Source organism: Oryzias melastigma, linkage group LG16 (genome assembly GCF_002922805.2).
Source record: "Oryzias melastigma strain HK-1 linkage group LG16, ASM292280v2, whole genome shotgun sequence".
NCBI lineage: Eukaryota > Metazoa > Chordata > Actinopteri > Beloniformes > Adrianichthyidae > Oryzias > Oryzias melastigma.
In genome coordinates this window covers 7,901,257-7,924,715 of record NC_050527.1, presented here as the reverse complement: position 1 = coordinate 7,924,715, position 23,459 = coordinate 7,901,257, and the positions used below count along the sequence as shown (strand labels likewise).

Genomic DNA, 23,459 nt, shown 5'->3' with positions numbered 1-23,459 from the left:
AAAAATTCAGCGCACTGTCTTGGGGGGTCCAGTGGCCCCACTTTTAATGTAAACAAACTAAGGAGAGCGGAAGGGTTACACACACTGTACCATGTTATCAAAGTTATTTTAACCTTTTCCACTTTTCTGGAGTTTTCTTATTTTCTTTAAAAATGCACAAACCTAGAGTTATTTTCACATGAAATATTAATCATTTTCTCTCATTTTCATAGCTTTTCATGTCAACATCTGTATTTAAGTGTCTGTTCTTGAAATGGTGCACGATGACAAGACGTCACTTTTAAAAGGGAAGAGAAAATTGCAGCATATTGTTCCATTAGTGGCCCAAAGATTTGACTCCGGAGTTATGTGATCTTTCATGGTAATTTTTGAAATGCTCTATCATTATTTATGATGATTTCTGGATTAATTTACATTTGTGCAGCAACAAAAAGGGCTATCACAGGTTACCATGGCAACGGCAACGTGACAAATCATTAGCTGCTACATCTTGGAAAAGCTCAACATGTTCATTTCGGAGAAGACTATCTGTTTTATTTACTGTCTGACTGAGATATTGAAATAAAAATGTAGAGTTTCAAGGTTGGCTCTTCTTGACAGGAAATCTCTGAACATTACTTTTTGTTGTGTTCTTATCTGTGTGTCTGGTTTAAGTTTGTGCATATTCATATGCTGAGCAATGCGTACGGAAGTGGAGTCGGTGTCTATGAACAGTCGTGATGGTTTAGAGGAGTCGCAACCATGACTGTTCTCTGTTTAATGCTCGGCTACGATGGCTGTTTTGGTTCAGTGTTTTTCAGCTTTGAGCATAGAGCGTATTCAGACCGACGATACTCAGAGCAAACTGGAGCTCAGTACGATGGGGAACAAACCAAAACCACCTCAAGAAATGGACCCGAAAGTGGTTCCTGATCCTGAACCAGGGTTTGGCCAGGGTTTACTTAGGTGTATTGGGGGAAACAAACTCTGGTCCTCTTTAAGTGAACCAAATGTGTCCAGTCTGAATACACCCTCAGAGTCCTGGCGGGACTTGGCTCATCAAAGAGACGTCTAGGTTCCAACATGTCTGAACCCCTTCAGCTGGCTTCTCTTGGCTTTCCTCCTAGTTCCTTACTCATGGCTTCAAAACCCTTTTCTCTTAAGGGAGACCTCAGCCACCAAGAGAAGAAAGCTCATTTCCACCCACTATATCCATTTTCAAAATGTCCACAGACCACAGGTGAGGGTGGAACCACGACATCCTCATCGTTTTCCTCGATAGCCCAGCACTCTGTCAGCATTAGCACAGATCCGGCACCCATCTGTTGTCTTCTGCTCTGTCAATCACTCGCTTTCAAACAGAACGCCGAGATGCTTAAACTGGTGTACTTGAGTGAGTGACTCATTTATAATATCTCGGAGAAAGCTCTTGATATTTTCCTGAGTGAGAACCAGCAGCTTTAAGCTGCAGCAGCATGAGCTGAAGGTCATGGCCTGATGAAGCCAGAAGAGCCGTGTCATCTGCAAAAAAAGAAAAGATTCTAAGACTCTAAAGTAACAATTGCAGGGTTTAGCATTTAGCAGATCCTCTTATTTCTTCCATTAGATGGCATGGTGGGGGTTTTGTTTTAGGACACAGTGGCAGCTAAGCTTGAGAGGTAAACCCTCCCCTATGTAATGAGTGGTAGGCAGTCACTGAGCTAAAGTTACCCCTGTCTGTCACAAATGGGGTGATGGGGAAAAACAGTTCACCTTATTTAAAGAGTTTTGTCCAACACCCACAGATTTCTGAGGTGTTCCTTTGAACTGACTCTGGATTTCTCTCAAACCTACGCAACCTGTTCATCTAGAAACACACCTGAGACAAATCCTCACTTGAAAGCCAAAAAATTAAATTGCTGTTAAAATTAATCAAATGAAAATAGTGTGGGAGTGTGTGAGAAAGGGATGTTCCTCTTGTCCATTAGAGCACTTCAAGCATTAGTGACCTATGTTATTCAGTTTCTTTTTGCAGAGTTTTAGAGGCATTCTATTGATCAAGAAGACACCGGCTTGGCACTCAAAGCTACTCAGAGCATAGAAGACGGCATTAGGAATATAAAGTGAGCTGTAGCCCTTCAAGAGGCGTGTCTTTTCTCATTTAAAGTGTACTCCAGTCGGATGGCCATAAAATGATGTCAGGCTCTGCAGATTTTGCAGAATGTTGGCAATATCCCACATAATACAAAACCAGATAAGAGCTGCAACTTCTGCTTTAGACTTAAAAAAAATCCTTACGTCATCTCCTTTCCTAGAAATGTTCATAATGCACATGCCATTTGTGTCTCACTAGCCTATTGCCATATTTAGTAACACGCTTCTTTCGTATTTGCTCTGACTGGAGGAAATTCCTCGTCTCCAGACACCACTAGTGGAAACCTCTCCTTAAACTCTCCTAGTTACCGTTTTTAGACTTCCTTGAAGCAAACTAGGCTGCATAACACATGCAAACGTCCCAGCCGTGAAGCCCGGCTCTTCTCTCACTCTCTGCAACACTGCCTTTGCACTTCATTTACCCCTTCCTCTTTCCTATGAGTAGAAACAGCCACAGAGGTGTTTCCTCTGAGCTGCAATTACAGTCAAGAAATGTATGCTATCCTGTCTGAATATCCACATACGTCGCCGGGGTGTGTGTGAATCCATGCTTGTGTGTGCGCGATTGGCTCGCCCCACTTAATTCCCTTCCTCTTCAAGGCTTTTTCGTTGTGCGAGATCCAGACATTCCCTAGAGTTGTGATTATGTCTGTAAAAGTATGTGTGAATGCTTTTCATGCTCTTTCTCCTTCAGCCATCTTTTCAAGGGTCTTTTTTTTTTTTTTTCCAAACTCAAGTTTAGTCTTCTTTCTGTCGTTAGAAATGGAAACTTGAGGCTGATTTGCCCAGATTTACCTTTTAGGAGTCTTGGAGGGTAGGTCAGTGCCCGTGTGTGATATCATGTGCAAACTGTCGCTGCATGTCTCACTTGACTGTGAGTAGCCAGCTCTGCATCTGGCTTCATGATACAAGACATGAGCAATTAGCAGCTCAGCATGACGGCGGAGATACCGTGGAACCAGGAGAGGTTTATGGACTTGGTTGGAAAGCAAAAAAAGGGAAGGATTTGGGGTCGTAAACCGGCAGATTATAGCATGTGTAATCATCTCCACCAGTCATCCATCCATCCATCTTTTATTCCCGTTTTGTTTTGTGCAGGATCTTCTGAACTGGTAGCTGGTCCATCACAGACAGACTCCACCTATCTTTTAACGTGACGATTTTCACACATTTTTCCTTTTCGTTTTGCATCCCTCTCTCCTGCCGGTCTGTCTCACTCACTTTGACCTCCTTCTGTCCTGTCTGTTTTCCTCGTCTCTAGCCCTCTGCCCCGTGATGTCACACTTTGTTAAGACCATAACATAAGACACTTTTTCTTCACGAACTTGTTCATCCCTCCCCGTGGGCTTGTTCTTCACGTCAAAGTTGATTTAACTTTGTCCCGACATTTGTTTCTCTTTATCATCTGATAGCAATTGTTTACACATTTGATTAAAAGCTTCAGCAGACTTTTTGACTTTAAAATCCACACTAAAACTTATGAACATGACAAACTTTTGTGTCTTCATGTAAATCTTACTATGAATTTCATTCATATTCTTTCGTTTTAAAGTCCCACTCTGATCATCTTTTGATTTATTTTAAAATCATTCCCAGTGCTCTTTTAATGATTATTTTGCCATTTTACACCCCCTCCCCCTCCCACACACACAAAGTTTTGAACAGTGCAGAATAAGCCCACCCCCACTTCCCATCATCCATCTATTTACACTCTCTTCTGTATTGTAAGCCCCTCGCAACCCCAACCTTACATTATTGGTGCAATAAAAATGGCGAGCGATGTACAGCTTTGAGCTAGATTGAATTGAATTGATTTATTTCAAGTAATCAAGCAAGAATGCATCAAATGAAAGATTGCTTGAAAGAGAGTGGGAGGAAGTGAACTTATGAAATCCCACCTGGCTCAACCTTACCATTTCCCTTAAATGAATTATAATTTTCCGATTTACGATCTATTTGTCTGCTTTTTTAAATGGCATTTTTTTACTACTTCAGATTCACAACAATTAGAATAAAGAAATACTCAGAAATGCAGTTTTGAGCTTAATTTTCCTATCACAAGAACATGTTAAAAATACAAAAACATTATTTAGGGTCTTCAAGCAAAATAATAAAAGTAAATCTTCAGAATTAAACTTCCTAACACAACTTTATTGCAAGTTCAATCTTAACAAGGAAAGGTTTTTTTACTCAGTTTACCTCCACTTTTTTAATATTTGTTCCTACTTGTTATTGTCTTGATTTTCTACTTTATTGTTTGAATGTTTGTTTTTTTAAAAGATATTCTTAAAAATATTTTTTGCTGTAAATCCAGTGTAAGAAATAAAGTTAACCATCATTCCATATGTTTTGTAATTTGAACCACAAAGTTTAGCTTTGTAGCTACCTAGAAAAATGTGCATGTTTTGCTTATGTTACATTTTTTTCCCAACAAAAATGGAATATACTTACACGATAATCTTAAATGATCTCTTTATAATCACAGAATAGTGAAATATTTATGGAATTCTAAAATTATGTTTATTTTATACAAACGTTTAAGTGTTTTTGCATGTTTGTTAAATTCAAGGCTGGCAAAGATGTCCCAGTTTTCCAACGGTATTTAAATGCATCATGTGTTTATGTAATCTGTCCATATGGATGGGAGTGAAAACCAGGAAAAAAAAATTACTACAGATTTTTTTTTTTTATAAAACTTTCTTTCTCTATATTTAAATCACTTTTTATATAAATATTTTTTGAATGTTGATGTTTTTTATTTACAGATTGCAGATTTGTTTATGTCTTATTTCTCATCATATCCCTCCGTCTTGCCTCTGTCCTCTTCATGTTGGGGCAATGGCACTCACTCGCCCCCATTGACAGATTACTCTCCTAATGGAATTTAATTATGTATCCCTTCCTTGTGGCGATTTAGCCAGGAAAAGACCAGCAGCAGGAGTTTGCGGGAGGACAGCACAGGAGAGGGGGGGTTAAAGGGAAAAGGAAGAGAGAAGCTCTCATTTCCTCCAGTGGTGCTGGAAACTGAATCATCTCTGTTTTGATTTGGAGAAATGTCATCTTGGAAGACTTTGAACTGGAGTGAAGGATGTTAGAAGGAGGGAAAACAGAGAGACGGACAGGGAAAAGAAGAGGGTACATGACTCGGAGAATTTGCTGCTCAGCGAAGCGTGCACAGAAACGTGTTTGTGCACTGAAGGGCGTTGCAAAACTTAGAATGAAGACTTCAGCTGGAATCCACTCTAGTAGATCTCTAACCATTCATAAATCTAACCACGGGCGAAAGGTGTTTTCTTGTGCCTCCTTATTCTCCCTCGATTCTACGGATCTCCTTGCAATTCCCTCTTTTTGACTCCCTTTCTCTCTCACTGGGGATCCTAATTAGGCTTGGCTGCTCTTTGATGTTGTCGCCTTGGCAACAGTCACCATGACGAGGCTGGGTCTGCACACTCTCTCTCAAACTCACTCAGGCACATGCAAACACACGAGTACAGTACACACACTCGCATGCAAATGCATGTTTCTGAAATCATTATAGAATAAAGGCGGTGTTTGACCCGCGGTTCAAATGGCAGCTTACACAATGACTTAGTTGTGCGAGTGGGCCGAACGTGCGTGCTCATCCTTGTCATCGCTGCATGCACGCCCAAGAAACAACAAAAGAAGAAACACCCCGCCATGCAAGATATAGATAATGATGAATTCTTCAGTGAGCAGATCCACAGGTGGTTGAGCTTCAATCCGGCATCCTCGCCAAAGAAATCTGTTGGTCTGCAGCTGTCATACATGCTAAGTCTCCGTGCTTGACTTGCTGCTGGGGATTTTGTTTTCCTAAATAAATGTTTGCTGAGCTAAAAGCTCTTCAGATTGATCATGAGGTAAGTAGCAATTGTTGGATGACTGGCTCTTGTCCAGAGCACCATCTGCTAAGCTCAGCTGATCTGCAGCAAGGGAGTTCCTCATTTCTCTGATTGTGGCCCGACCTTTCTGTTTGCTCTGTGCTCTCACACTCCAGTCGTTTTTACCACTTTTGAAATCCCACTGATCACCTGTTGACCCATTGTAAAAGTGGTCTCTTAATTATGATTAAGCGTTTTTTTGATCCGTTCACACATTTCTGAGTAATCCTCTAAAAACCTGCACTCTCTCCAATACCCATGAAAATGAGCGAGTTCTCACATTCTTACATCACAAGGTGAGAACCGCCCCTCCAGGAAGAGTCTGCTCTACCCCCAGGCTAACACAAACACTTTCTACACATCAGTGATGAGCTAGCTTCACGAGCCCCCCACCCCTGGCTGTTGTGCAGACACCGGTTGTCTGTATTGTGATCCGGTTTAGCAATGGCCAAGAAACTCATTCGATCTAGTGTTCAGGCTTCATGAAGAAATTTCTGGAGAGAAATCTGCACGACATGCTGGGATGGATCCTGAACGTATCCGAGAATGGCACAAGCAGACAGGAATATTGGGAAGAAGGGAGCAGACTATTTCCTAGTGGAGAAAGGGAGCAGATTATTTCCTGGTGGAGACAGGGAGCAGACTATTTCTAGGTGGAGAAAGGGAGCAGATTATTTCCTGGTTTATAAAGGGAGCAGATTACTTCCTGGTGGAGAAAGGGAGCAGACTATTTCTAGGTGGAGAAAGAGAGCAGATTATTTCCTGGTGGAGACGGGGAGCAGACTATTTCTAGGTGGAGAAAGGGAGCAGACTATTTCCTGGTTTATAAAGAGAGCAGATTATTTCCTGGTGGAGAAAGGGAGCAGACTATTTCTAGGTGGAGAAAGGGAGCAGACTATTTCCTGGTGGAGAAAGGGACCAGACTATTTCCTGGTGGAGAAAGGGAGCAGACTATTTCCTGGTGGACAAAGGGACCAGACTATTTCCTGGTGGACAAAGGGAGCAGACTGTTTCCAGGTGAAGAAAGCGAGCAGACTGGGAAAACTGGTTTGATGAAGGATTATTGAGAAACAGCAGAATGGTGCACTCAAAAAAGATTTTTGATACGGAGATTGATGATGCTTCATAGAGAAAGGAAGCATTCACAGCCAGTTCTAGTCAGAATAATGTTCGCATCATTTCAATAAATCCTAAAAATGTTCATCTGGTGTTGTTGACTGCATGTATCGACCAAATTTCACCACAAATTGAACCCATTAGCCATCACCATCCTGTCTGTGCAAAATTTTGAGGATAAACATCCAGGCTACACAGTATTTACATCAACATTTAAAGAATTTGTTTGTTGTTTTTTGTTGGTGACACGCTGACTTAATATGTATGCCCTCCTTCACAGGAAAAATGCCACAAGAACATGATAAAAACAGACATGTTTTTAAAGACAAAGTAGTTTTTCAATTCGAGTTCTTTAAAAAAGAAAAAAAAATAAAACTGCTGCAGAATTCCATGCCAGCTCCACACAAGATCTGAATCCCTCTGATGTATTGTAGGAGTGAAACTCCTCTCAAGTCTCGAGATCTATGAGAGATCAGCGACGTTTCCTCATGTTTATCTCTTTACCGCTCTTCATCTGTCTCTGCGTGGTCCTTTCGTTTTTCATCAGCCCCACCGCCACCCCCTCCTTCTCCCTCAGCTCCCGTTAGGATCATCTGGAGGAGGGCCCCTGCAATGAAACCTGCTCTTACTACTTTCTTATAGCTGCGGCTCCGGTGACAGAATAAAGAGTAACAACAGCAATTACCAACACAAGACAAACACAGATAATGAGGGAAAACTGCAATTAAAGTAACACTGGTACCAGGGGCGGATATTCAGTGGTACTCAAGGGTGAAGATAAGCAATAAACCAAAGGTTTTCTCCAGGGCAGTTACCGCAGGTAACACCGAGAATAGTTCTGTCGTAAATGAAGGAAATAACCAGTCATTTTAGACAGTTTTATATTAAGAGGTGTAAGGGTTTTGTCTGTGTTTTGAATGAATTTTCATGCTATCCGTATCGGTTAATGATACATGCAGGTATTTTACAGGAAATAAAGGGAACTTTTACACAAATTGACTGCAGCTTGACACAAACAAAATAAAAAGAAAAGTTGACAGTAAGGGCCGCTGCTTTCAGGACATGTTACAAATAACTAGGAGTCCACAAATCTGGATTGATAATGTTGAGGACTACTAATTTAACGCAGAATTGAATGTCAACATGTCGTATTCTGATGTCCAATTTGTGATTTTTCTGTTTTTTTTTACCAAAATAAATCCTAACTGACCTCTTAGCTAGCTTACATGAGAGTACACACCAAAGATTTCACAAAAAAAACTGAGAATATTCAATGCTCAATAAGCATTTTAGACTCCACAGACCCTTCTGCTAAATGTTAGTGTTCATGACAGGGTAATTAAAACTCCACAAGTGTGGCTTACTCAGAAAGGGTGCCAGGGGAGCCGTTTTCTCTAAGGCATGCCTGGTTTGGAGAGTGTAAAAGATCCATGTAAAAGCTTCCAGTGTCAGCTTTATAAAAAGCATGTGAAACTTTTTCATCTTGATTTGATTACAGTACTGGAAAACTTTTTTTGGTATGGTGCCTGAGGTCTGAGCTGCAGTGAATGAACAGCTATTTTGGACTGATCAGCTGACCACCCCGAACAGCTGAGTTTTTCTGAAGGAAGCCAAAAGGAAACAAGAGTTCACAACTTTGAGTTTTTATTTGAAATCATAAAAAATATGTCATAACGTAATGATGATAAGCAGAAACCTTAGAGGACCATGAGTAGTGATTTTATTTTATTTTTTGAGGGTTGTACAGTCCTGCAGTGGTTAGCTCTTGGTCAGTAAAGGCCCTGATTCAACTCCCGAATCAATCTGGCTTCCTCCCAAAGTCCCAAAGCAGGATTCATAAGTTAACTCTAAACTGTCATTGGGTGTATATGTGGCCATGAGGACCTGTCCAGGGTGTTCCCCGCCTTTGCCCGACAGTAACTGGGTTGGCTCCAGCAACACCGTGACCCCAAAAGGAATTCAGAACACTCTGACTGTGGGTAGACAGATAATGAGAAACATAAAAGAGCAATTAAACTCTCGAAAACTGTGAAACCGAAGCAGAACCAGCAGGTGGAGAGACCCCAGAGTCAGATGCTGATGGTGGTCAGCTGAACCTGATAATTTTTCTCTGGGGTAGAATGTGCAGAAGAAGAGGGTTTGCATAACGGACTAAAAAGAAAAAGAGAGAAATCATAAATTCAAAGAGAGACATTGATTGGGTGTGAAAAATAAATGCAGACCATGTTAAAGCAATAAGAGAAACGATGATTAGAATGACAGCTTGGAAAAGGAGGCAACACCATCAGTGCATATGATGGAGAAAACAACAGATTTTTCTTATTGAATTGAGCAAATATTATTGTCAACAAATCATTTACTTCTGACTTTAGAGCGAATTCTTGCCAAGCTCTGTATCTTGTATTTATTTGTTTCACTTGTGGTTATTAAAAACAAACTAAGATTTGGTGTTATGCTGTCATTTGACTATATTTCTAATTAAATTCTAGCCTAATCGTCCTGTTTAATTGATTTTTATTTGGTAATGACGCTCCTTTTTTGGGCTAAAGAACCACCACTCCAATGAAAATTGTGTGAACAGATGAATGATGGGAAGTGAGGGAAGACTTACTCTGTGCCATCCACAACTCAGAGGCAAATTTCTAATAAACTCCTACCACTCTGCAGCAAATATGTCCAAGAAAACAAGACAGGTTTTTAAATTTTGGCTAAAAATGACATAATTATAATTAAAAGATCACTGAAGAACTCTTTCTAATTGGATCAAAAGTCATTTAAACCAGAATTGTCAAAAATTCACTCAACCAGAAAACATCATAAAGAAAAGTTTGAATTTTAACTTCTTTGTTTTTTAGGAATCTTTGAAGTTATCGTTCTGTATTAATAGCCTCCGCAGAAGCCGGCACCTCTTGTGTCAACAAGTTTCTATCAGATTGCAGCAGGAAGAGGTCCCCGAGCAGCTACAGGCACAGTCTCCATCCTCGCTCTACCCTGCACTTCTCAGATTTTCATCTCGGTGCACATCCTCAGTAATGTGATCAATGCTATCTCCACTACTTACAAAGTGCTCAGGGTCAAACTGAGAAGCTGAACAAAAGCAATGTTTATCTCCGAACTGCTGTAAAGAACAGGCTGATTCATCTGATACAGCAACCTACAACACATTAGAATGCGAGCAACACCGAGTGCTCAGGGAGGAAGTCGTGTTGATCAGCGCTCGCTTCAAAAATGCTGTAAAACCTTTCACTTTCTAATCTCTAATGCACAGATGTTGGTTAAAATGTGATTGTTGTGACATGCTTCAAGTGTCTGAAAGCAAAATACAAGTCTGGTTGTTATTTGTATATTTCTTATTTAGTGTTGAAGGACATTTGATGTGTGACTTTGTGTTCAAGGTTGGTTTACCGTGTAAAGTCCCACTCCGAGCATCTTTTGATCTATTTTAAAACTGTCCCCGGTGGTCTTTTAATTGTAATTACACCGTTTTTAGTCAAAATCAATAAACGTGTCGTTTTCTAGGACCTAATTTTTGCAGAGCGGCAGGTGTTCATCATAAATACGCCTCTGAGTTGTAGGTGGGACTGTTGGTGCTGAGTGAACCTGCCCTTACTTCCCATCATCCCTTTGTTTACACTCTCTCCCTCTAGCTTACAGCCCCTCACATTAGGGGTGTAACAAAAATGGCGACCCATATCGGAGCCGTCCAGTCGTACAGTTTTAAGGCAAGATGCCAACTCGGATGAGGAAAACAAAGATGGATCTATTTGTCTGCTAGTGGATGCAACAAAGTGGAGCGGAGCTTCTCCAACTGCATTTTTCTCATTAACTCCTAATTCAATTAGAACAAGATATATGGCATTACCTGCAATAATGCTAGTGTGAATACTGTAAGATGAATGTGGTTAAAGATGCACGAGTTAATAGCCGAAAATGCTGAAACTATAGCTAGCTAAAAACACTGATGCTGATAGCTGAAAATCCTGAAACTGGAAGCTTGCTAAAATATTAGTTAAATGCCAAATTAGCCACAAAAAAATGTCTAAATTAGTCAAAACAGCTAGCATAATGGTAAAACATTGGCTAAACTTCAAATTATTCTTTAAAAAATTTGAAAAAAAATGTCTTATTTTGCTAAAACAGCTAGCATATTGTTAAATATTAGCTAAACTCCAAATAGCCTGAAAAACTGGAAACAACATATTAGGTCCAAATTAGCCTGAACAAATGGGGAAAATGTCTAAATGAGCCAAAAAACAGCTAGCATGTTGCTAAAATAAAAACTAAATTCTAAATTACTCTAAAAACCCAGAAGTTGCTGAACATTTTAAAGTGTGAATGGTTCCTCTATAGCTGTAAGTACATACAGAAGTTCACAAAGTTTTTGAAGGATTTGAGCAATTTTTTATTCAGTTTCCAAGGTTCATATTTTGCTCAATATTTCAAAAACGATAAAGTTTATGAATATCAAAAGTACAAGCAGTAATGTCCTGAACGAGCTGAACGTTTTGATACCAAGATTCCTGAAATTGTACGTGCCAAAAACCAAATGGAAAGGCACAGAAGAATCACTATAGTGTGAATTCTTTGAAGCATTCACACTATTAAGAAATACAATTTTAGTCTTATTTTATAAAAATCCTCAATCATGAGAAAAATGCTAAAAACCCCATTTTCATTGAGTGGGTCTTTAGACCATCATTTTGCAGCAGTGATCATCTCAGATTCCTTCAGTGCATGTTATCACAGCATTACAAATGTATTTTGTGCGTCTAACATTTAATAATAATGGGAGGAACTCATGCGATTCCACCCGCGACTCGACCTTAACTTTTGCTAATGAAGGGAAGGCTTGTACCCATTAGAGCGGAAGAGCTAGTAGATCAGGGACCTTCTTTTAAGGGAATAAATGATGCGGTTTTAGTCATTAGAAACCTTCATCGTTCCAATGACTCAGCAACTCTGGTTTAGAATTAGCAAAACAAGCTCTGCAAATTTATATGGAAATGAGCCAGAGAGGAGTGAACAGAGGCTGAACTGCTGGTTGAACAAGTTCATTTTACATTTAAGGAGGAGCGTTTTTTGATGCTGTTTTCTTCAATCACCGCTGATAAAACGTGTCACTGATTTATTTACTCTGCGTATGTCCTTCTTGTCCTTGCAGCTTTTCGTCATCGACAACGGCGCGGACGACTGGCGAATCGCCATGACGATGGAGAGGGTTCTGCTGATTGCTCTGGAGCTGCTGGTGTCCGCGGTGCATCCGGTGCCGGGGGACTTTAAGTTTCAGTGGCGGGCACGGCTGGCCTTCTCGTACGCGCCTTCGCAGGCCGAGGCGGACCTGGACATGGTGCTGAGTGTGCCCATGTTCCTGCGCCTTTACCTCATTGCCAGGGTCATGCTTCTGCACAGCAAACTCTTCACCGACGCCTCCTCTCGGAGTATAGGTGCCCTAAATAAGGTCAGCGAGGCGTCTGTAAAGCGTGCATTCACCAGTTAAAGGCTTAGCTGGAGCAAAATGAGTGCTGTAAAGGTATTAAAGTCAAGGAGCCTGCCTTCTGTCCATTTATATCTTTGAAAATATATATATTTTTACTCTTGGTAGTCACTGTTACTCCTCATCCACTACTTTAAATCCCACCATGTATTTCTTGTTAAAGAGCAAAGACGGAAGTTGTGGCAATGATCATATGACATGCAATGGGAGCGTAAAATTGGGGCAGAATTGGAATATTCGAGTAGCGAATGATGATGTTAAACAATTAACATTTTTGTACAATCAGGATGCCGTGTAAATATGCTAACGCTGGGAAAAGGAGCTGAGCAGCACCGCAGATGGGGCAGACTTCAGATGAGGGATTTAGCAGTTGGGAAGTGTATCAGCGATGGCATTCCTCTGACCCTCAGGCTCCAAGTGACAGGAAGAGGAGGTGAAGCTGCCACTGAAGTGCTGCTCTAAAATGACAACTCATTTATCATCTGGTTTACCCTTCCAGGGCTCAACCACCAAATGATCCATGTGCTAGGACCTGATGCTCTGCCTCTTTGTGACATATGAGTTATGAGTAACAGCCACTGTGAAATAAGCTAATTAGTCGAAGACACTGCATAAGTTAATCTGAGTCAGAGGTCAAGATCTAATATTGACTGTAGTGAGAATCTCTGAGGGCTCAAAAGGAATTATAAGGATGAACTGTTAGGACTTTTATCATCTTCCATGGAAGTAAAGTAATTTGTTAAAGTTTTTTTGTTGTTTAATAATCAAGTTTAACTCTTACATGTCCCTGAAGTGCAAATCACATCAACAAATAACTCACTGAAAAAACATATTAAAGATCATAATGACATTTAAAAAACAAAAACTAATAATAAAAAAGCAACAACAAGTTAAAAAAAATCCAGGAACAAAAAGGAAATTCCAAAAAAGGGAAACATTCTGAAAAACAGAAAATCTAAATGAAATGTTAAAAAATAAAAATAAGTTACTGGAAAAGGTAGGTATTATGGGACGTCACTGATTGGATGACAACGTTTGGTTGTTTACCTTTTCAAACACAAGTTATTTGACGTGGGGAATCTTTTAACAGACAGTATTTTTTAGGCTTCTGACTACAGCCACTGTAAAGTTTGGTTTCTTTCTGCTTTCTCTCTTCTTCAAAACTCAAACACCATCATCCAATCAGTGATGATTAAACTTAGCTTAAACATTAAAATGACAGAATTAGCACAACAGCTAAACTTAAACTGTTGTCCTAAGACAGTTTTCAAACTTTGTTCAGTTTTTTTTACATTAAATCTTGTTTTTTTGCAAGCTAGTGTTTCATTATTATTTTTTTGTTTCTGGAATTTTGTTTTGACTTCTAAAATATAATGTTGTTGGTTTTTTGTATAATCTTGAGTATGTTTTTGCATTGAGGGATTTGTTGATGTGATTTGTTCTTCAGGGCCACCGTACTTATAAAATAGTAGTTTTCTTGATTTCTTAAGTTAACACGACAAAACCTGCTATGTACAGTTTCCATGGAGAAGCTCTCAAACATTTAAAAAGGTAAAAGAGTAAATGAAAATATTTTAGAATATTTGTATGCAGACTTCAGGGGAGGTGTGGATTTTCTAGTCAATATGACCCGAAAGAAAAAGAAAATGTCTCACAAGCATAAACTTTACCTCCGGCAATTTGTTTCAATTACTGTGAAGTTGTTCAGCACCAAAAATGTTTTGTTTTTTTTTTTGCTGGACCTTTTTTCTTATTAGGTTTTGTATTATTTCAAACAGGAACTAAGCTTTGCTCATGTGAGCCAAAATAAGCTACAAATTACAGATAAAATGATGTAAATCAATCCAAACAAAGAATGACAAACTCAAACTTATTCAAAGTTATTCAACAACATACTCAAAATTTAGTGTTATTTATCATCTTAAATGACATTTTTGCTTCCATGTGTGTCTCTGTTTCAGGTCCATTTTAACACGCGGTTTGTAATGAAAACCCTCATGACCATTTGCCCCGGAACGGTGCTGCTGGTATTCAGCATCTCTCTTTGGATTATTGCTGCCTGGACCGTACGTGTGTGTGAGAGGTCAGTGCATAAGATAATCCATTCCAGAGCTTTCAGCTAAAAGGGGGAAGGCAGGCTTTGAATTTAGTGAGGAAAAATGTTTCAGATGTACATCCGAAATGAAAAATCTGGACTAAAACTTTAATTTTACATTTAATTTTATATAAGCAAAAATATGTGACACAAATAAGAAAAGTGTAATCACAATTGCTATTATCTAGACATAAAAACTGTATTTTTATTCATCTTTGTACATTATAAATGTCAAGTCTAGAAATTGAAATTTAGAGATTTGCAAAAAAAATAAAATATAAATTCCTTAAAAGGCAAACAGAGCCTATATAAACCTTCAAAGACCAAATATTGTAGTTCCTCAAATAACCTCTAGAGGCTGGTTTCTGAAGGGAAGCAAAATCCAACTGATTCCCACACTGAAAGGTCAACTTTCTTAAATAAAATGAACAGTTTTTGCTATCTGATTCTATTTTTTTATTTCTTTATTTTTTCTGCATATTTGAGAAAATCTTGTTAATCAGGGGAGGGTGGAGGAGTAAGTTCTGTCTTTGAGTTTAACAAATCTAGTAGATCCTAAGAAAGTGAGATAATTTCCCAAGTTATGCTACGTTCGCTCTGGGCCTGTGACGGTCATTCAGCAGGAAGCGGCGTCTTCATGTTTTTCTTTTCCTGGTGCACGTCCGCCACCTACAGTTGGGCCAAATCCAAATTATTCCCCGACCTCTACGGCTTCTCCCTACCCCTAGATTTAGCCCTCCAATCCAAGAATTATGTGTCTTCAAATTCGAACGTCGCTCTTACTTGATGACGTCATCAGTCAGCTACATTACTGTGGAGCTGCTAGTACTTGGAAATACATAAAAACATTAGTTTTATAACCTAAAACAGTAAATGTAAACTAATGTAATGTAAACTAATGTGCTTCAGAGCGCCACCACGTGGAGAAATGCGCTTCTCCTCCGAGCCGCAGCAGGACGCTGAACCCCCTCACCGCGGAGAGATGCGGAGCCCTCCGCGGCGAGGGTTAGCCCTTAAAAAATCTGGGACACTCTTACCCCGTCAAATTCCACTACAATTAAAGGTATAGGGAGAACCCGTAGGGAAATAATTTGGATTCGGCCCAAGGAAGATGCAAATATCGCAAATTTGGCTCCAAGTTTTTTCCTTCACAGCTCTTTTCCAATATGGTGTCATATAATTCCAGCTGGACACAAACCACAATTATCAACTTCTCCTCCATGATCAATTTTCAAACGGTTCGTACTTCCATTCATAGCTACCAAATCCGACTCCCCAATTGGTCAAAGAAACTTGTGTAGAGATGCGTAGATGTAAAAGTTTTGAACGCAGAAGCTCAAAACGCGCTTTGTGCGTTCACATAGACGTTATTGAAAGCGGTGGCTTGAATGCATGTGATTTAGGATGGTGTGAACGTACCTTTAGAGTTTATAGAAAATCATAGTACAGTTTTGTATACAGATTTGCTTATTGCTCCTCACGGCTCTTGAGTGAAGAGGAAGTGGTGTTAGAATTAAGAACTAATGTGGAAAAATACTTATTTAAGTAATACATTCTAATTTCTATCATTTGTTTGTATTATTTTCTAATATAGAAATAAAAGTAACCTAGAAAACTGTAAACATCTCCAGAATTTTTTACATTTTATCAGAAATTTGTTGATAAAATGTATTTGTATTTCTCAATTTGATACTATAGTAGTCAGTAATTGTTGTTTGCACGTACATTTTAATGCTAAAAGGAATTAAATGCTTTGCTACAATATGCAGCTGTCAGGTTTCTCAAAGTGATTTATTTTTGTTTAATTGAATCCCTTTAAGATGCTGGATTTGCCTGGAAGTTTTGATTTTTGTTGGCTCACAGTCTGCCCATTGCACACACTTCCTCAGACTGTCTGGACCCATTCACACACAGACGGACACACACCTGCTGTGCTCTTCTCCTCACTCCTTCTCAACTCATAACTAGGCTGACTCTTAAAAAAGCTTGTAATATGTTACATTACGACTTCAGCTGTCACAGCAGCCACAGGATTTGTCCGATGAAGGCACTGAAACAGTTTTAAGATAAATATTGAAACACTGAAACTGAGTAATTATTTCTTGTGTTTTATATTCAAAGACTGATCATTCATTTTTAAAGTTACTTAATCTTTTTTATGTGATGTGATGTGAATATTATTTTGGAGATGGGAGAGGAAAAAAAGCTGTTGAAAAGCATTTCTTTTACTTTCCAAACCAGATTTTTTCAAATTATCATGAGAAAAGATGAAAGAGCTCCAAGCAAGGCTTAAAAAAATAAATAAATAAATAAAAAGATCTGAAGTTTAGTGACGGAGTATAAAGGCTGCATTGGATGGATCTGCTGCAAACATTATTGTTGAGAAAGCTGCAGCAGGTTTGATTGCCAGGGCAACTGTTGTATGTGAGCCAGAAACGGTGGAGAAATCGTGATGGATTACGTTCCATATCAGACAAAAAAATTGCAGGACTCATCTTTTAGTGATGACACCCTTATTTCCAGGCAAACCCAGCGAGGCGGCCATGTTTTCCCCTTATTATGAAATCGTTTTCTGTTGGCTGACTTTATCCGCTTCTCCCCCAGGTATCACGATGCACAGGATGTGACCAGCAACTTCCTGGGAGCCATGTGGCTTATCTCAATCACTTTTCTATCTATTGGATATGGAGACATGGTTCCACATACCTACTGTGGCAAAGGAGTGTGTTTGCTAACAGGCATCATGGTCAGTACATTTCCTTTCCTTCCTCTATCTGCCTTCATTTCACCCTCCCTGAGGCGGTGTCCTTGTTCTGTTCAAAGGTCAACAGATTAGAGTGGATGCTGTCATTTGTGAGCGAGAGGGGAAAAAAAAATCTGCCTTGTGTAACGTGGGCAATCCTCTCTGAATTAGCCTACATCTGTGCTTGTGTGTTTTGGGTACGTAGGCGTGCAAACAAGAGCATGTTAGGGCTCTGAGAGTATTTCTGTGTGTTATTCCCTCGTCTGTCCTCGTTGCATAATGAAGGTCCTACCTTTCAATGTGCCATGTCCTCCCACTCTCGCTTTCTCACTTTGTCGGTCCTTTATTTTCCTTCTTTCCTATCTAACTCTCACATTTTATCAAATTCTTTCTATTCCTCCATCCTTTCCTTCTCTCTGTCTGTCTCCCCTTTCCCTGAGGCCACGCATTTATTTCTATCCACCATCCATCTGCTAGTGTGAGTGTTTAAGCCGCCGACTTTTTCTCTGTTTGCTTCACATTGCAGGGGGTTCTCTCCTTCCCTAACACTTTTTTTTCATCTCTGCTTTTAATGTATTTTATATCTGTGTTCCCATAACCTTTTTTTTCATTCATTCAGCCTTTTAAAAAATCTTTTAGGAAACCACTCCAATGGAAATTGTGTTTTAAGATGTTCTTGTGGCCTTTTTCTGATGATGGAGGACAAATATATAGGAAATTAAGCTTAAAGTTGCATTTTTGAGTATTTGTTTATTCAAATCATTGAGAATTACAAGAAAATCTGCCGTCTAAAAAATGTGTGACGCAAAAAATACAGGGAGAGGTCACGAGCGCCGTGCTCTGCTCAGATGTTGCTCGCCATTTTTGTTACACTGGTAATGTTAGGTTGGGTTTGTGTGGAGTTATAAGTTAGCGAGAGAGCTTTTAAACAGATAGATGTTGGATTACTATCAAAAATCGTCTTTGCTTTCATACAGATCAAATTCCTGGAGATGCGCACCTTTCCGGCTTTGCTAAGTAATCCATGTTCAAACCAGTTCTTTTAATTCGTCGTTAGCTTTTTCCACAAGGAAATAGCCTACTCCTGGTATGAAGCATGTTTCTGGACTGTGGGAGAAAACGGGGAAAAAATGAAAACTCCACGGACAGATCCCAGTCGGGATTTGAACCAGGGCTTTCTCGCTGTGAGGTGAGAGTGCTAAACGCTGCACCACAGTAAAGCCCAGAATGGAAAAATTAAAGCTCTAAAATGTCATGTTGTGTGGGAATCCCAGTCTCACAAGACTCAATGTGGTTCATGTGTGAAGACGCCAAAAGGGATGAAAGTGAGAAGATTAAACGATATAAGAGATAAGAACGTTTGCCTCTGTGAAAGTAGTGCGATGTTGACTTTATTTTCATTGTATGCATTTCAATTTAACAACTGAGTTTCTCATTCCCTGCAAAATAACAATTTACTTTTTTTGGATAAAGGTGACTTTTTATAAACGAAGTCAAATAAAGGGAGTTAAAAAGAAATACAGTCGCTCATCCTTTTAGACTGTTGCCTTAGCAACCATTGATTTAACATCAGTCCTGTAAATTTTATGTTTAAAGAAACTAAACAGCATGCATTTATGTAGAGGATGAAACATGTTGTCTAGTAATTTTCTTAAATTAACAAATATGTATAAATGCATATACACTTTATATATATAATTTTGCCAAATATTCCTTTAATTTATTCAGAAAAATATAAGAACTTACGTAAGCGTTCAAGCACACTATTGTAATGTTGCCTGCATATGTGCAGATTCAGAAACTAAATTTACAGATAGATTGCACATTAGTGCTCTGGAAATGTCTCATTTATGTCTCCAACTCTTCACACATAGATTCCCTCTATAAAATGTATTTCACATCTTTTAGTGTTTTTGTCTAATTATATTGAAATTAAAAATATTTTTAGACATTTGATTCAAGTTTAGAATTGTTCTTTACAAAAATCTGCTTTAACTTTTTTCTTTTTTTTCAACTTAAAATTGCATAAGATTCAAAAATACTTTTTTATCATAACTATCAGCAGCAGTTTGATTGTTGTGGTCTACCAGCAGCAACGCACAGGGCAATAATAAGTAAAAAAAAAGAGAGTAATAAGGAAAAAACTAAAACATAAAATAAAAGTAACAAAATAAAAAATTAACAGTAATAACAATAAGAAACTGTACATGCATAAGGCCATTTGAGAAAAATAAAATACAAAAGACATCATAATGAGAAGCAGGAAGTACAAAAATAAATACATTTAAAAAAAACTGTACTAAAAATGAATCACATATTGCAAAAAATGAAGATGTTACTCTTTAGTACTTAAATAAAATACCAGATAAAATAAAAAAAATGTTATACATTTTTTAAAATATACATGTGCTGCTCAGCTATAGTAAGGTGGTGTGTTCTTTGATTTACATAATGTGTTGAGACACGTTATGATTAATATTAAAACCGAAAATACTTTTCCTGTTTTAACACTAAATCACTACGGATGCTAGTAAACATGAAAAATGAACTTTGTATGATTACGGTCAGCCTCATAACCACTAATGTGGTTACGAGTCAAATCGCCTAATCATTTATTAATTCTGTTCAGGGTAAGCTCCACTGGCCACGGCATGTTTTGCATGCTGCACAGTTCTAGATCAATCTAGGTCAGAGAAGCCTTCAGCAGAAAGAATAAACAGAATTCAAACATGCTGTACACGTGAAAAAATGGCTCAAGTCCAAAAAGGCAGAAGGTTGTCAGCTCCACGTCTGGACATAACAATTTGCCACAGGTCATATGTTTGTTTGTTAGCTGATCGGGTGTTGTATCATCACCTGTGTGTGTGGCACAGCCAATAAATTGATTGTCCTCCTTCAGCGAGTCGTGGTAAGGTCTGTGCACCGACTAAATGACTAACTCAAGTCATTCCTTCAGCTCTGCTAAACTCTGCACAGAAAGGTGCGAACTGATAATGCCATCTCTGCATTTTTCTGCCATTCTCGTCACATAATTCCTCTTTAATAGGGTCGTTCAGCTGCTGTCCTCAGCGTGGCGTTTCTTTAAAACATCTTTTCAGCACCTCTTGAAGCAATGTAATCAAACTGAGGGTAGAGGTCACTGCGGCACAAATTGGTGAGGGGTTGAGATCTATTACTACAGAAATAGGATTCAGTTTTACATTTGTTAAGCCCTCAGAAATTACTTTTTAAGATAAATATGGAAAAAAAGATAAATGAAATTGACTTTTTTTTTACTTTGCTGTAATTGCAAAACTTAAAAAAAAACCTAGTCTTGTTCCAAGTTTAAGTTTATGTGAACAAAAATTACGCTAAATAAGTTCCACTCCAATGTTCTTTTGACCTGTGTCATTTTTGGAACATACTTTCTGCAGAGCGGCAGTAGTTCATTAAAAGATCGCCTCCGAGTTGTGAGCAGGACTGTTCCCGCGAAGTAAGCCCGCCCTCATTTCCCGTCATCAATCTGTTTACACTTGGGGTTGTATAGTGGAAATAGATTTGGTAATATATCGCGATATTTCGTTTGGCGATACTGATTTAAAATGTTGATGTGACGATATTTAATTATTTACGTCACATCTACAAGCTTTTTCCACTGGCATTTTTTTGTCTGCTTCTGATTCACAACGATTTTCATTAAAAAGAAAACTCAGAAATACAATTTTAAGCTTAAATTTCTTTATATATGCCCTCTATTATCAGAAAAATGCTACAAGAAAATGTCTAAAACACAAGGCACAAATTCTTTGAAGAAGCAATTTAATTATTTGATTAAAATAGAAAAAAATGCCTGAAGCGTTTTTATTTCTCTATTTATTTCTTTTTTTTGTCCTTTTTATGTGCGAGAGCTGTTTCATTTGTATTTCCAATCCTATATCCATCTCACCGTCCAGCCTCTCTGGCACCTCACCTGCCTTCCTCATTGTGTGGGCCCATAAATGTGGGCAATAGCAAACACATTCTCACTCCCAACTCCTCACATATAGATGTCTTGTTCAGGCCCCCTCCACGTCCCTTTTTGACATTTTGGGCGTCCCCAACTTGTCATTTTTTGACATGCTGGCTGTTTCCATTAAATCAGGGGTCCCCAACTTCCGGGCCGTGAACCCGTACCAGTACGAGAGCCGGTACAATTACCCTAACCTGGTACCAGTTACAGGTCCGTTACAGCACTACTGTGCCTCGAGGGTTGGGGACCGCATATTTAATGGGAACAGCCAGCACGTCAAAAAATGATGAGATGGGAAGTCCCAAAATATCAAAAAGTTTTTGTGGAGGGGGCCTGACTTTATATATACTTTATATATATATACTGAGTTTGGAGTGAGAATGTGAAGGATTATTCATTACAATGGCCTTCTTTCTGGATATTTAAGGATGATTAAACTTAAAATTGGATTTCTAAGTGTTTCTTTATTCATATAGTTTTTGATCAGGAGCAGATGAAAAAATGCAATTTGGAAAAAGCTGGTAGTTGTGATGCAGAACCAACAACAGCAAGCCTCAAGCTTGTTAGAGGCTGTAAGATAGAGGGAGAGAGTGTAAACAAGGTGATGATGGGAAGTGGGGGCAGGCTTACGCATCTCAGAGGCAGATATTCACTGAACTTCTGTTGCTCTGCAGAAACTATGTCCTCAAAAACGACACAGGTTTTTGGATATTGGCTAAAAACAGCACAACTAGAAGACCACACGTTTGGTGCAGTGCAATTCATGTGTTGTCCCCTCTTTCCCACTTCCTTCTTGGGGAGCGGGAGAGATTTCAGATTCCATTTGGGTGTTGTCCCCAACCCTCAGGACGCGGGCCGGTACTGGGACACAGACCGGACTGGAACTGGTACCCTAACCCAGTACTGGTTCTGCGTCCGGTACCACGTCCCGAGGGTTGGGGACCAGTGATTTAGGGGGAAAAGCCAGCAAGTCCAAAATCAACGAGTTGGGGACACCCAAAATACTAAAAAGTGGTGCGGAGGGAGCCAGAACCATACATTCATATATGATCATTTGAGAGTGAGAATGTGTAGGAATCAAAGACACACAGCCTGTTACTCACCTGTTGAATCACCCAATGGAAGTTCAAGACGGAGCACAACTCTTCCTGTTAAGTCCTCACACACACACTCACACACACTCGCACAAACACACACATAGACAGACATAAAGCAAGGGGTGGATACAGATTATCTCAAACCCATTGCAACAGACTGCATCCCCCACACAACACCGTTGCAGAACTTGACACACACTCAGTGAAGACTCCCACACACCCTCTCCTCTCCTGCCACACGCACAAACATACTCTCCTCGGAGTGGTCAGGGTTTTTTCTTTTTTTTATGTATTTTTTTGTTGCTCGTCATGCAGTTAGTGGGCATAGGGGTAGACAGTAAAAGATGCGTATTCTACCTGGGAGAGACAAGATGCAGCAGTTTGTGGGAAACAGCGTGGAGGGGACTTCGGGGAGCGAGAAGAGGGCCGCTAGGATGACAGGTTGAGGCAGAAAACATGATGTGACTTTTTTTGTGCTTCATTGAGAATTACTGTAATGAGTTTCTGTATAAGAATACCTCACTGATGTTACTATGACAACGTGTGAAGGCCAACAATCTTGGAATATACCACTGTCCCGAGGCCTACTGGGGGTGTTTCAGGTGTTGTTGTGCGCGTGTGGGTGGTTGTGTATTGTTGCCAATGGGTGGATGGTGGAATAGTAGAGTGCTATCAAATGCTGTTAACACAGCTTTTATCCTTTAGAGCTCTCCAGCCAAAATTGAGTCACGGTGGATAATGTGTTGATGCAGTTATCAGCAAAACATGAAATCTACAAAAGTGGAGCCTATGATTGTGTTTATTAAAGATTGTGCAATAGGATTGTTTTGATTGGAGAATATGTATTAATAGTTGCCAATAAATATAATAAGATTGGAATAAAATTGGCTGCTTGTTATATTAGTCATCTTCAAG

General features: G+C 39.3%; 1 protein-coding gene across 1 annotated transcript in view; it reads left to right on the top strand.

Annotated features, from left to right (window-relative positions):
• The window catches only part of kcnn3 (potassium intermediate/small conductance calcium-activated channel, subfamily N, member 3), an 84,301-nt gene that overhangs the window by 35,685 nt on the left and 25,157 nt on the right, over positions 1 to 23,459 (top strand). The window contains exons 4-6 of the mRNA XM_024267505.2: positions 12,289 to 12,585; positions 14,583 to 14,704; positions 17,321 to 17,462. Of these exons, the coding sequence (XP_024123273.1) occupies positions 12,289 to 12,585; positions 14,583 to 14,704; positions 17,321 to 17,462 (561 nt within the window). The remainder of the gene's footprint in view (positions 1 to 12,288; positions 12,586 to 14,582; positions 14,705 to 17,320; positions 17,463 to 23,459) is intronic.